Source organism: Anabas testudineus, chromosome 15 (assembly GCF_900324465.2).
Source record: "Anabas testudineus chromosome 15, fAnaTes1.2, whole genome shotgun sequence".
NCBI lineage: Eukaryota > Metazoa > Chordata > Actinopteri > Anabantiformes > Anabantidae > Anabas > Anabas testudineus.
In genome coordinates this window covers 8831951-8845723 of record NC_046624.1, presented here as the reverse complement: position 1 = coordinate 8845723, position 13773 = coordinate 8831951, and the positions used below count along the sequence as shown (strand labels likewise).

Below are 13773 nucleotides of genomic sequence, written 5' to 3'. Positions count from 1 at the left end.
TTTTTTATATCTTTTGAGTTAACAAACATGTTTCAATTGACTCAATGAGCAAAAATGTAAAAAATGAAAAACACACATTTTGATTGGTGGGAAGCCTCGCTACAGTACCAATGCATTAGCTTATTTAGTTTTTACCTTATACTGTATGTCCATAATTATTTAAGGCAAATTACAATGATTAGAGTGATTGTGTACATGTGGTTTTACTATGAGCACCATATAAAGCTTAATGAGAAACATTAAGCCCTTGCCCTCACCTTACTGTGGCCCTCCACAGGGGCATTACCACCTGGACTCTTGTCCCTTGCAGAAAGACAAAATGTATGACATTATATGTGAAAATTAAATGCCAGGGGAGATGTCTTGCGGAAACACTATGACAGGGGGCTCCAGAGACAGATGAAAATATCTGTCTGTACAGACACTTGCTGAAAGGTATGGCACTACAAGCTTGCACTCTCATTTCCTGTAAACATCAAGGGAGACACCATTTTGCAGGGGGTGGGGGGCAAAAAAAAACACTAGAGAATATTACACTTAAATTTGACAGCATGAAGACACTACTAGATACCCATGTGACTCTGCTTCTGTTGTAGGTGTGAGTAAACAAAACTTCAGAAGTGATCAAGGCTCACTGCTAAATGCTACTTTACTACAATTATTATTACTATTATAAGTATAAATGTTTATACAATGTATGAAAAAGGTAGATGTGCATATCTAAATAAACTGCAAATAAATGTAAAAATGTATTTCTGTAGCATATATTTAAACACCGTTTCTTTTTAAATTATCTACTTAAAATACAATAGCCACTATCACTGTATCTCAGCATTTAAAGAATTATAACTTTATGACCAAGGCTATATCATATCAGGAGATTCGTGATTTTCATTTCTTACATGTATACAGCATGTTTGCTTTTATGGTGTGTGTTTCTCAGGTTAACTACCTGCTTTGCTACCACTCAATTGGCCCACCTCCAATTTGACAAGATGGCAGCAAGCAGCAAATTCATCCATGTTTTGCTGCCATCTGTTTGACAATGGTGAGACTGTTTTGACATATTTTACCCTTTTGTTTCACTTCATAGGTCAATGGCAAGGTTTATTGCTTGATAAGAAGTCACCATATTCCCAGTAGAACAAATGGACTCCACAGGACTCTCCATTTTGAAAAGATGTAGGGAACATAAATTTTCAAGAGTAGACATGATTGACATGAATTGTGAGCTCAAATTAAATAACCCGTTTACAGGAACATGTTTAAGCATCCATTAAAAAAATAAACATTTCTATAACCATCCATTTTAGGAACTCAAGAAAGACGATGGTGAAAAATATATGAGAAATTAGCTACTTTCCTCACACACAGTGACGGGAACGTCCATCACGCAGTGGTAGCATTTATGTGTTTTGCAACAGTATTTGTAAACTACTAAATGTAAAGAAATATTTTTAGGCTTTGTCAGACTAACAGTCTATGAAATATATATCAATATGTTACCCCTGTGTAGCATATACAGTACTAATGTAACCAAGACGTAACAGGCAGCTTTATGTAATAAAGCTGCAATGTTTCCAACTAGCTATTAAATGAAACATATTTTAAAAATGAGATGTGAGGAGTAGTGCAAGCAGCTCCTGGGGGTGGGGGGTTGGGTTCTGTGACAGCTCTATAGACAGGATGGGACATGTCAAGGAAACGTGCAAGGCCACTGTTGGTAATAAACTTAACACCAAACAATATTCTCTGAGCTTCCCTAACAACCATCTTCATAATTGCCACCCCGTAAGTCTCTAGAACCAGCTCTATGATGTTGCAATTTAAAAAGGAGCCAGAGGATTCAACTAAACAAAACTTTTATATCCTAAATGGCAAAAACAACTCAATTTAAACAGGCTAATAGTGCTTTTTTAAGTTAATTTCTGATTGGTTGTAAGAGTGAGTCTTGTTCCGAAACTTTGCTTATAAGCAAAACATCTCCCCATTGCTGCCAGTGAAATTTTGTTCATGGTCTAAATGAATCACTGTTTTGAATAATTGAAGAAAGTCATGAAAAGCCATTTTTGCATTTTTACACAAAAAGGCAAGACGAGTGCCTTTTGTTTTCATTTTACTATGTTGTTATTGTTGAAGGCCCCTCTGTACCACACAAAGCTGCCCTTAAAAAAATAAAACATCAATTTGTCGATGTTTTCTGAATGCTATTAAAAGAAGCACTAGGCTACCAGCTTGCAATAAAATTCAGTCAGCACATGTAGGTGGACAAGAATCACAGGCAAAAAGATAGTTCTTGTAGTGTTGTTACAAGAGGGTTGCATCCCCTCAACATCTCTTCTACAAATGGCATTAAAAAGGCAGAGAGAAAGAGATGATTTATTTAAAGGGCCCAAGGGTATTTTGCCCTGTTGCTTAAGGGTCTCATGCACCACTGCTTTGAAGTACTGAGCCTTCCAAGGAAATGTATAAATGGACAGAAGCTGGAGATTCAAAGGCCAGGTTTTAAAACCTAGAGTTCATCAAAGATCACAAAAAGCTATTAGGGCTCTGAAAGGAAGTGGGTGATTCAGTTATACATATACAAGATGCATTTAATCTGATCTCACACTGTATAGTATGCTAGTTAACAGTTGCAGGGTTTTATTCTTTATAGAAAAGTACATTGTACTTGTAATGCGATTTTCATTACTGGTTGTCAGGTTTTGGATCAGACTCCTTTTGACTATTTAAGTAGCTCAAACACTTATAAATGCACAGTTGTGTCTGAGGTGTAGCATAACTGTAATGCATTTAGTTGGCTTACTTATGATGTTGCTGTTAATGTCTACTGTAGATAGAAGTATTTTAGCAACAGTGAGATTTCACACCTCAGGCAGAGTTATGTTACATAGGTGACCTTACAATGTTGGTGTTGAGCTGGGCCTTGTTTAAGATGCATTAGCCTATTTCCACTGAACTTAAAAAAAAAGCTGCCCAAAAGGTGTTAACTGTTTATACAGGTACCAACACACCAGTGTTGGGACTGGTGGGCCACTTTGGGACCATAATGACATGCACCTCCCTGCCGTGGTAACTTGCTATGGCCAGAGTAAGATTGTCAGAATATACTTAATAATCACTGTTTGGGTTATGTCAAACCCAAACTTTGGCTGCCTTTATCCAAACGCTTGTATGTTGTAGCAGTCCACTAGAATTCTTCCTGTTTTGGTGAGGATAATCATGAACATGTTGCACACAGTGCATGACAACTTAACTTTGAGTCAATGCAATCCATTCATTTGAAGTTGATTACATGTGATATAATTGTGTCAATACCTAATATTAAAAAATAGAATATAACCCTTGTGAAAGGTAAGTAAAAAAAAAAATACAAATATTATGACACCATGCTTGTAAATCACCACTAGATTATACAATAGAAAGGTCAACATGCCTATTAACTGTGATCAGCGATTATTATAGATAAATCTACTTTGGCTGAAAAACATGCTCCACTGTAGGAAATAGGAATTTTCTGTCAAATGTGTAATTATTCAATTTTTGAACAGACAAATGGACAGTACTGCAAAATAGAAATTTCAACTTTCAAGGTTATACTCTGTAAGGAACAGTGCATACAACACATATGGAACTTGGTCTCCACCTACTGGCAAATAATAAAGTTATGCCCCTTAACAAAGAGAGGAAATGTTTTCTCTAACTGCCCATCAACAATACAGTTGTAAAATTAACTATGAACCAACATTACATTATCAGATTTACATATTCTATTAGTGCAGACATTAATAAATGTTGACTTAGCTCAGCCTTTTATGTAAAGATGGACCCTATATTCAGATGGAAATTAGTTAGAAAAAATAAATGTAAAGAAATGTCAAAAAATATTTCACTTAAGTATTAATTTATACATAACTTACACACTTTAAGAACCAATGCCAAACTCTCAATTTCACAAAACAGACTTTAACACAAAAACAGATTTGAATTTGTTAAATTATTATACAGTCAGATCAATTCTAACATGAGAGAAAAAGCAGCTTTATATTTTTTCATACCAAAATGCACTAAGGAATGCACAAATATTAATGGTGGATCAATATTCAGCATCTCTAAGCTTGGGATACAGGCACTTCAAGATTACTTCAAAAATGTGTTTCAAAAAACTGAGCACAATATTAATCAAAACTGCAAGGCTCTGATTTTCATATTTTATGCTGTTTTACAAGCACTGAACCTTCCTGATCAACAGCCAAATGTTTTACACTCGACAAATCTTGCAGATGATTCTACATCACACAATCCCAGAGCTATGATCACACGTATATATGCTTGAGGCAAGTAGCAAATGCTTTGAGGCATCTCTCTTACCGCTCATCTAGCTCTTGGAATGCATAGTGTTGGTAAGTCTACAATTTTCCAGCTAAGAGACAAAAAAGTGTTTCCTTTCTGCTGTGAATAGCAAGTGAAAAATATATTTGGATATGATGTCTACTTAGTATGCGATATTAGTCCATAACAAAATTATAGAGACTGTTTTAGGATTTACTCTTTCTAAACAGATAAATACACACATAAATCATAAACCAACCATGCAAGCGCTTCCATGTGACACATTTCTTGACCGTAACTGTTGTACAACGTGCATGGTTTCCAGGCAGTTTGGCCATTAAATTAATTAAATTACTTATGGGACATGGACGAACATTCAAGTCTAAGCCTACTGAATTATTCATTTTTAAAGTCTCAATAAAGCTAAGACATCTATTTAGAGGAACATCTGATCCAAACTATACACAGTAACAAAGAAAGTCAATCTTGTGTATGAAATCAGATTTGTGTGTCCAAGGGAGAATATACTAGGGCCTTTTGAATGCTGGATTCATGCGCAGTGTTCGTGGTCTTTGAAAGCCAATTTTCTGATGTCATAGCAGTGTAAGTGGTTTCTTTGATTGGGTTGTCTGTACAAGGAGACAGCTTGTCTTCCTTGCATTTGGCATTTCCGAACAGACGGTACATAACAGTGTTGCTGACAGGCACTTTAAGCCAGCATCTGTTAGAAAACGTGTGAGCTAGTGTCTTTGGTATGAATGAATTTGCTATTGTCAAAGACAACAAACACATATTATCTCTTAATATGACAGTCATGAAGAAATTTCAGTGACACTAATAGCTTTGAGTTAGGAATTTATCAGCCAAATAGCATGGATAGTGCCCAATGAATTGAAACCACAAACACAAATACTGGAAGTATGGAGCATTCCATGGGGACTGGGTTTACCTTCTCTCAGGAAGGATGAGTCCAAGACGCCTGACTGACAAACATACTAATGAAACAATGTGCAAGTCAAAAAAGTACAGCAAAAACTAAAGTTCTTTTGTGTTTTGTTTTTTTAATAGGGCAATGAAGCAAAGCCCTAACACTATCACAAAGGTTGTAGAAAAACACTTTAGTTATACCTTACAGCAGTTATTTAGAAGAGAAAGGAAAGACAAGAAAAGAAAAAATATCACAAAATTATGATCATTATATCTGTAGTAGTAGTATCATTATATCTTAAGTCTGTAGATGCTAAATCAATAAGTTTACATCTTTACATGCAAACCGCTGCTGCTTTTCAATTCACACATTGTGACTTGTCATAAAAGGAAAAGCAGGGCTGAGCCAAATTTCATTAACTGAGATTCATTTCTGTCAAGTGTTCCAGTAAGGGGAACATAACCTTCATGTCATTAACATGTTTGTCATGCCTTAAAGGCATTGCACACTTACGCTAAGGTGTTACTCTGGCTAATTAAACTGTTCACACTAAAGACAGATGAACTATGCTTGAATAACATGAGGTCACCAAACTTGAACCAACCAACCAACAACTGTCCTTGACTGCATTTACATGCACTTGAGTAACTGGGCTACTCAGAGACGAGCAGCTTTTTGAAAAAGTCAGGGAATAAAGTTCTTAAGAAACATGGCTACTGGAAATGCACATATACATGCAATAACATTCATCTTCTGTTTTTGACTTATTTTGTAAGAATGCGTCACGGATTTTAACTGTATAGTGACAGAAAACGCTGCTTTGCTTTCTGACTTCTGTCTCTCTCTGTCTTTTTTTTTGCCGTGTTCGTGGATTTGCAGAAGGAAGGAAAAGAGAGTGGACAGAGGCAATGCCAGTACATAGCGCAAACTGTCTACATCGATAGTGGAAAGCAACTTATTTGGATTTCTACAAGGCATTTATTTGTTATCTTCCTTTTTAGTTGGATTTAAAAACAACATACGCTCTGCATGGAAAATCTAACTGGGGTAACTTCCATAATGTTGAAGTAGCTCCCTTTAAAGGTACTAAATCATCATCTGAAGTGGACACAAAGGTCTCTCTCTCAGATACTGGGCTTATGTCATTGTTGAGCGCACCAGGAACATAAATTTGTCACAGGTCCTTGTGTTGCTATATTAGTGATAGCTTGACATGCCCTTTAAATTTATACCAATGTTATCATGAAGGTATGTTATGTCAAACTTCTAATGCTGAACACTATATAAAAAAATATTAATTTAAAACACCTGATGCTTGACACACACCTGACCATTTCCATAATAACTAAGGTATTCCTGAATAAATATGGTTTTCAACATGCTCTGTTAGCACAGGATGTTCCAAATCCACCCTGTCTTTACTTAAAAGCAACTAGTAAAAGTCACACACATCACATGCAACAGCAATATAAGCAAATCACTATATATGAGTTCATATATAATGAAAGTATTGGTTCCCATGTGGTATTTCAGTAATGTATGAATAGAAACATACACACTGACATTAAACAAATCATACTTTTATAAAATAATATATACAGCTAAATCTTATATAATAAATCAACTTCAAGGTCACAGAATAATACCCTGATACAAATACTACCTATAAGTAGCCAACATCAATCAGTGATGCAGTGTCAACTTCATTACACTGTGTTCACAATTTGATAACATGTCCTTCTCTGCCGGATCAACACTACTTGGAAACTTGTGCTTCAGCTGTAAACATGAATCGAGTTACATTTGCAGAGTGTGTGAGAAGCAAACAAGATATAAAGACGTGAATGAATATGGTATGATCATCACTGCCCATCATAAGGACACGAAAGGGAAAGTATCAACGACACCAAAATGAGTTGTCAAATGACTCATAAAAACACTTCACCTTACGTTCACTAGTAGCACAGTGACGAGGGTACTATACATTTGTTACACCTACTGACCAAGTCCCATACAATTACAAAAAAAAAAGCATGCTCAATATGCAACAGATGCAATTTAATTATGGGCAAATATAGCTGACTAATATAAGCTAATATAAGATGTCTGTTATACAAAACTCAATCATTTTAGTAGTCATACACAAATATTTGATACTGCTAACATATTGCACCATCACAGAAAGCCAACCGCTCAGTTCATTAATATTATCTTGCCAATATTACTTTCAGCATTAGTTATTTCAGTAGTACTGCCCATTTATAGTTATACTAATTACTATTCCTATTTTCTCAATGCCATTTTAGTAAATCAGGATTTTAGATTGTTTTAAGACCATGTGTTGCTCTTGCATTTGTAAGCTACAGTAAGGGTTTCAACTACTGGCAAATAATGTTGTATAGGCCTTTAATATTTCTTAAAGGCCAAATAAAAGTGCTTTAAACCATGTGCAGCCAAACTTACTACAGGGATAGTTTGTGTGAAATTGAGTTAACACTGTGGGAAACATAGTGCTGGTGTGAATCCAAACTTAGAATGCTAACCCACTGTTGTGTGGGTGAGTCAGGCCCCAGGTGTTGAACTGGCTCTACCATCAATTTCAAGAGAAGAGATATAAGAAAATGACATTTTCTTTTTTAGTTCCACAAAACAGCTAAAGTCAACACATATTTTGATAAAAAGTTGTATATATTGTATAGTATATTTTAAAACATCTATTTAACCTATAAAAAAGAGATACATTCATTTTCCCAAAACGCTGCCTAAATACTTATCTCCAAATTAACCAAATATTTATTTTTTTTATGAGCATCTCCATATGCCCATGTTAGGAGAATGCACTTACTGTAATATCCATAGAGTACAGTGTCTTCAATTTGTCCTCTTGTCTCATTGTTTGCAGCCCATTCCTGGATGTTAACAAGGGAAAGTCCATGATAAATATTCCAATCATTTTAACAGTAAATTGAATAACACAAGTTTAATCAAAAGAAACAAGCATCAAATAGACTGAATAAAAAAACAATAATAGGTCTAAACTAATCTGTAATAGTAAAATCAAAGTAATAAATATGATGTAGTTTCTTTCTTGTAACTTAACAAAACAGAGCTCCAAAAGATCAATTAATTAATAATTTAGAGAACCTGAAAACAGAAGGGTTATGGCAAAGAAGCTTATGGGTTATAAAGGCGCTCTGGCAGCTGTGATTATCTATTTTCACAATCTGAAATTCATACAAACAGAAAATTACACAAAGCTGACAGCCATGGGGGGAATAACTCAGAGCTGCAGACCTTTGTTTGAATCTATTTTTATTTACACGTAGCACAGGTTTGGGAAAATGTCCATCATCCACCTCCTGCATTTCACTTTGAGAACTAATTTTCCAAATGGAAACCTACAAACAGTACCTGTTTGGGAAACAGGTACTGTTTCGAAGAGTAGCAAGCAGCCTGAAGAAAAATGTTTGTGTGATTTCTGTCAGTTCCTGCAGTGTCATCATTCTCACTGCTCTGTGAAAAGTTCAAATCTTTTCCCATTAAAAGCTAATACTGTTCTTTAATTTTCCTGTTTACACTTCTCACATTTTATCAGGAAGCCACCAACTGCTTTCATGCCTCATTGCTAATTTGTTTTTGTTTCAAAATATAATCACCAAGATCACTAAGAAATCATCTTTGATTAAGTAAGTGAGGAATTATGTTTCCAATGAGTTAACATGCACAGCATGTTGGGTGGTCATGACTAAATGGTACAAAAATCAAATACCCTTCAGCAATCAAAGCAGCTCACAACCCACACAGAGTAACAAATTACCTGCTGTTAAAATGAAGATATCATTACACACTTTGCTAAATCCTCAAATAGATTGAAACAAATGCAGCAACTTGGCAATTTATGAGGCAAGAAATACATTTGCTTTTTAGATTGGACAATAACAGGTCCACACTGTCTCAGAAAATTACAAAGCAAAGTTAAAAGCTGCCTCAGGAAAAGTCATTAGCATTTCTCAAATTGATTTTACTGACAGTGTTAGCAGAACAGATACTAACCTTATAGGTACCATTGGGATATTTCATGAATGAAACAAGGAATATATCCACTGGCAGAAGTGCAGACGTTATCAAAGCAATGGCCAGCGCACATATTGCTGTGATAGTTGAAATGACTTCACTCTCCTGGCGACTTTGAAATTTTCGAATGTAGACCCAACAGAAGGCCAAGATTATCTAAACAGAAAAAAATGAGCAATCAAGGAAAAATAAATGCAAAGTGATACAATTATGGCTATCAATAAATATGACAGAGATAATCGCCATGCTGAAAGATGTTAAACGTATTGGCTAGCTGAACATATTGGTGTAATATTTAAGATCACGTTTTCATTTTCAATTCTGCATCTCCACATAATCAAATTACTGAAGAAAAGCATTAATTAATTAAATGAATGGACACACAGGAATTAAAACAAATGTAAAATATAATGCAAGATTATATATTATCCTGTCACTAATTCTATCTTTAAGCAGGTGCGACTGGTCAGTGCTGCAGTTGCAAAATCATTATACTGTATTCAAAATACTGCTGTATACTCTATCCTTCCAGCCTGCCTGATCAACACTACTTACAAACCTTTGCTTTAGTGTGTGTGTGTTGCTGATTGCCAAAAATAAATACTGAAAAATACCAAGTAGGGAGTTAAAGACAGAGAATGGCCTGACCGCAGGAGCTGTGGAACAGCTGATCTGATTACATCATACTCCTACTTATTCTCCTTTAGCATTCAAGCAAACACAGTCTCGCTGTCAAGACATATTCAAGCACTGACAGAAAATAACAAAAAGTTGACTTTTTAACCACCAGTGCTTATCAGAAAGACAAGTGTGTCCTACAGTAATTTAAATTCTTTGAGTTAAATTCAAGTTTGTTCATTTATTGTGTTGCTGTTAAACATGAAAAAACAAGGGGGACATAACCATTGTCATATCATTGTATCGGGAAGGAAACTCATTAGAGAGGGAAGCAAAAGAAGGGCTCCCAAATGACAAGGTCATATTCCAGGCACACAAGCTGTAAGAAGTGAGGACACTGCTAAAACTACTCTCTTCAGATCAAGGGCTGCCATTCACAGACAGGATCAATTAAAGGCCCTGCAGCCTTAAGCCTCTAGCTGCTTGTTTTGCCAGGTAATGACGCGGGCTTTGCATCCAAATAAGATACACTGAAAGGTTTGTTTAAATAAAAAGGGCCGCCAGTGTTGGGTAGGGAAGCGGGGCAATTTACTGGCATTCAGACATTCTTCTGAAGGGCCTCTAATACAGCCATGTGATTCTGAATGACAGCTGAGATAATGAGAGCTAAATTGGGCAGCAGATTACCTAGCTGACCAATTTCAAGGCATTTATTTAAGCACTACTGGAGTCATAGTCTCTAGATGGTCACAAAGAAAAAAAAAAAACTAAGACAGGCAGAAAGGGTTATGTGTTTCCAGCATTTGTGGTGAACAGCAGCACTGAATAATGTATTCTTTAAAACACATATATTGTAAAGTATCTCAGTCCTGCATGTTCATGGTAGCAGGATGCTTTTTCCAAACGCACTTCAACGTTACACCTTTTAATTTCTGTATTAAATTACGTATACCCGCCCGTGTTATCGCCGTTTCTGGTGCTTTTAACGTCACGCTGCCACAGCCTAAATGTATATACAAGTATGACTAAGACATTTAAATTTAAATTGACTCTAAAAACTAGACTGATGATTTTCCCTTATAGTTGTTTCTCTGTATGTAAACAGAACAACTATATGGAAATGTGTCATGGCTAATGTTAGCTAAAACCAATCCAAAGCTAACACTGACGTTGATGCACCGTAGCCATGCGCGTCGGGTTAAACACTTTACCCAGGCGAGGCCTTCGCGTTTCAAACCAATCATCTAACGCATCGCTATCTAATGAAGCCACCGGGCGACTTTATACGTGCTTACCAAAAGTACAAAGGTGAAAATAGACCACCCGAGCGCAGACTCGGTCAACAACGACTGAGCCGCCATCTTCACTTCCTGCAATAACAAACCCACGTGCTCCCGCTGACGTCACCACGGTGGCGAGTTTACGTCTGCGCAGAGACGCGCTCCGTGTGTGATGATGATGATGATGATGATGATGATGATGATGACGACGAAGCCTGAAGTTGTCTTGTTGCTACAGTGCGTCCATATGTGCGCTGATATTCACAGGAGTGTCAGTGAACTGTGGGATTTTACAGCTTAACTGGACAGGAGGGTAATGCAAAAAAAAAAAAAACACAAAAAAAAAAAAAAACACATACAGTCTACCTCTTTACCAGAAGCAGCAGATGGTGCAGACTAGACTGTGTTAAAAGAGGCCTTGTGTGAGTGAGGGACAAACAAATCCAAAGACATTCTTATACATACATTTGAAGATTGGATTACGTTCATTTTGCTCCAAGGACCCAACAAGGTGGCACCTGTGCAAGACATTTGGGTATTTAGGACAACCAAAGGGATACTTAGGGCCACCCACATGACATGGACACTTAAGATAATCTGCATGATATTTGGGACACTGTATTTAAAAACATTTATGGAATATCATAATAAGATCTTTCTACTTTTTCATTTCTTTTTTTTTTCTGTTTAGTAGGGCCCTTTTTAAATCTTAACATCTAAAAGCCTATAAATTACAGGATCATAGCACTATAATTTGCTGAAAATGTAGAAGTAGGTCACCGGATATTATTGTGCAGTGCACCTGTAGCTGCGTTCCCATGTGTGCAGCTGATCATTGGGGTAATACTTGTCATCAATTATCCACCACAGTGGCCCACACCAGCAAACAACTATTGTCTTCTGTGGTGAAGGCAGTCTCTCCACACGTAAAATAGTGCATTTCTATTCGAGATCCATATAAATATCTATATCATATCCATACACTATAGCAGATGCTGTATTTAAGTATAATATCAGTATAAATGACACATTATTTTTTTCTTTCCTCAGTTTTGATGCTTGGCTCTGGTATGCTGAATACATATCTTCCCTTTTAGCATGTGTCCTAAAAAAGATGCTCGTCGCCCATCCTTGTTAGGACTTGTGTGACTTTGGTTGCAGAGGTGGGTGAATTTCTGCTGACTTACTTACACAATAATCAGTAGGCACATGCTTTTTTTTATCATTCACATGTGTTCACAATTGTATGTCTTCATTGCTTAAATTTCTATTTCGATATGTTTTAAAACAACCAATGTATAGTCCTTTTTAATTATAGTTTTGCAATATAACACAAATCAACACTGACAGATATTTCTGCCGCTACAGGAAAAACCTGAGGTCATGGTTTATTTTTATATTCTTCAGCTCAAAAGCTAGAGGAACCATGAATCCCTAAAAGTCGCAGTGTGTATTTGTTCGAGGTATAAAAATGCATCAATAATAATACCACTCAGGCTTTCAAAAAGATTGACTCTTGAGAGGTATGGGCTTCTGTTCCATCCAGAGGATCCAAATTTATGCAGCAATGGGATTATATCAACTTTTGCAGATTGAATGTGAAGTGTAACAGTCAGCTTTCTGAGTGGAGAGGCTGCAATCCTCAACACACTCGCCAATCCATTCTTATCAAATGTATCTTGCATGCAGAGCTCATGGTATCCCCACGTAAAGAATTTGCTGTCTTTTCATTCTACTTTGCTTTTCGCAGTTTTAAGTGCATTGTGTTAAAGATGTCTGGCCCATTTGTGTAGTATATTGTCCCCTAAATTACAACTGTCTAAGAGTGTGCAGTCATGCTTGTCTGGAATTACTGAGACAAAATTAAATTATTACTTGAGTAATTACTTTTGCAAGGGGTACACTATAACCGTCCATAGTGACATTGAGATTCTAAAGTTTCTGAAAGTGAAAATAATACTTCTCTACATTGTATTGGGGAAAATTAGTCTGTTACTAATTTGGATGAGGAACATTCTTACCAGTTAATTAGTTGGTCACTATTGGTTAAGACATTTTGCATTTCAACCCCCTAAAATCAATACCCATGTATCTAAATTTCATTTATGCCCCCGACTTTAAAGATTTTAATTAAACTAATGTAATTTGTTCACAACTTATTATTCACTTTCCCAGAGAAGGTATGGTCGGTCTACTTTATTCATTCAACCTTTAAAAACTGCGAATGCCCTTATCATGCAGCTTGGCAATCTGCCCTAATGGAGAGCATATGCCAAAGTCTGTTAAAAGCTGAAAGAAAGGCAAGACGCTGTCGAGATTTCTGTCAGCCAAAGTAGTATTTGGGGATTAATGACTTTTGCATTGGTGTATTCTTATCATATAATCAGCTGGATGGGTTGCTGGAATGAGCTGATCACACACCCATGTTACTACTTTTGTCTTTTCTCTGCAGGATGATGCTCTTACAGTCAAATTATAGTATTTTCATCCACCTCTCATCTACTTGTCCCTTTTTTTTTTTTTTTTTTTTTGACGTCCAAA

The 13773-nt window shown here is 36.2% G+C and overlaps 1 protein-coding gene across 1 annotated transcript in view; it reads right to left on the bottom strand.

Moving 5' to 3' along the window:
- The window catches only part of lmbrd1 (LMBR1 domain containing 1), a 45140-nt gene extending 33807 nt beyond the window's left edge, over window positions 1–11333 (bottom strand). The window contains exons 1-3 of the mRNA XM_026355320.1: window positions 11248–11333; window positions 9314–9490; window positions 8106–8169 (exon numbers count right to left, since the gene is read on the bottom strand). Of these exons, the coding sequence (XP_026211105.1) occupies window positions 8106–8169; window positions 9314–9490; window positions 11248–11313 (307 nt within the window). The 5' untranslated portion in view covers window positions 11314–11333. The remainder of the gene's footprint in view (window positions 1–8105; window positions 8170–9313; window positions 9491–11247) is intronic.
- Between the last annotated feature and the right edge of the window lie 2440 nt (window positions 11334–13773).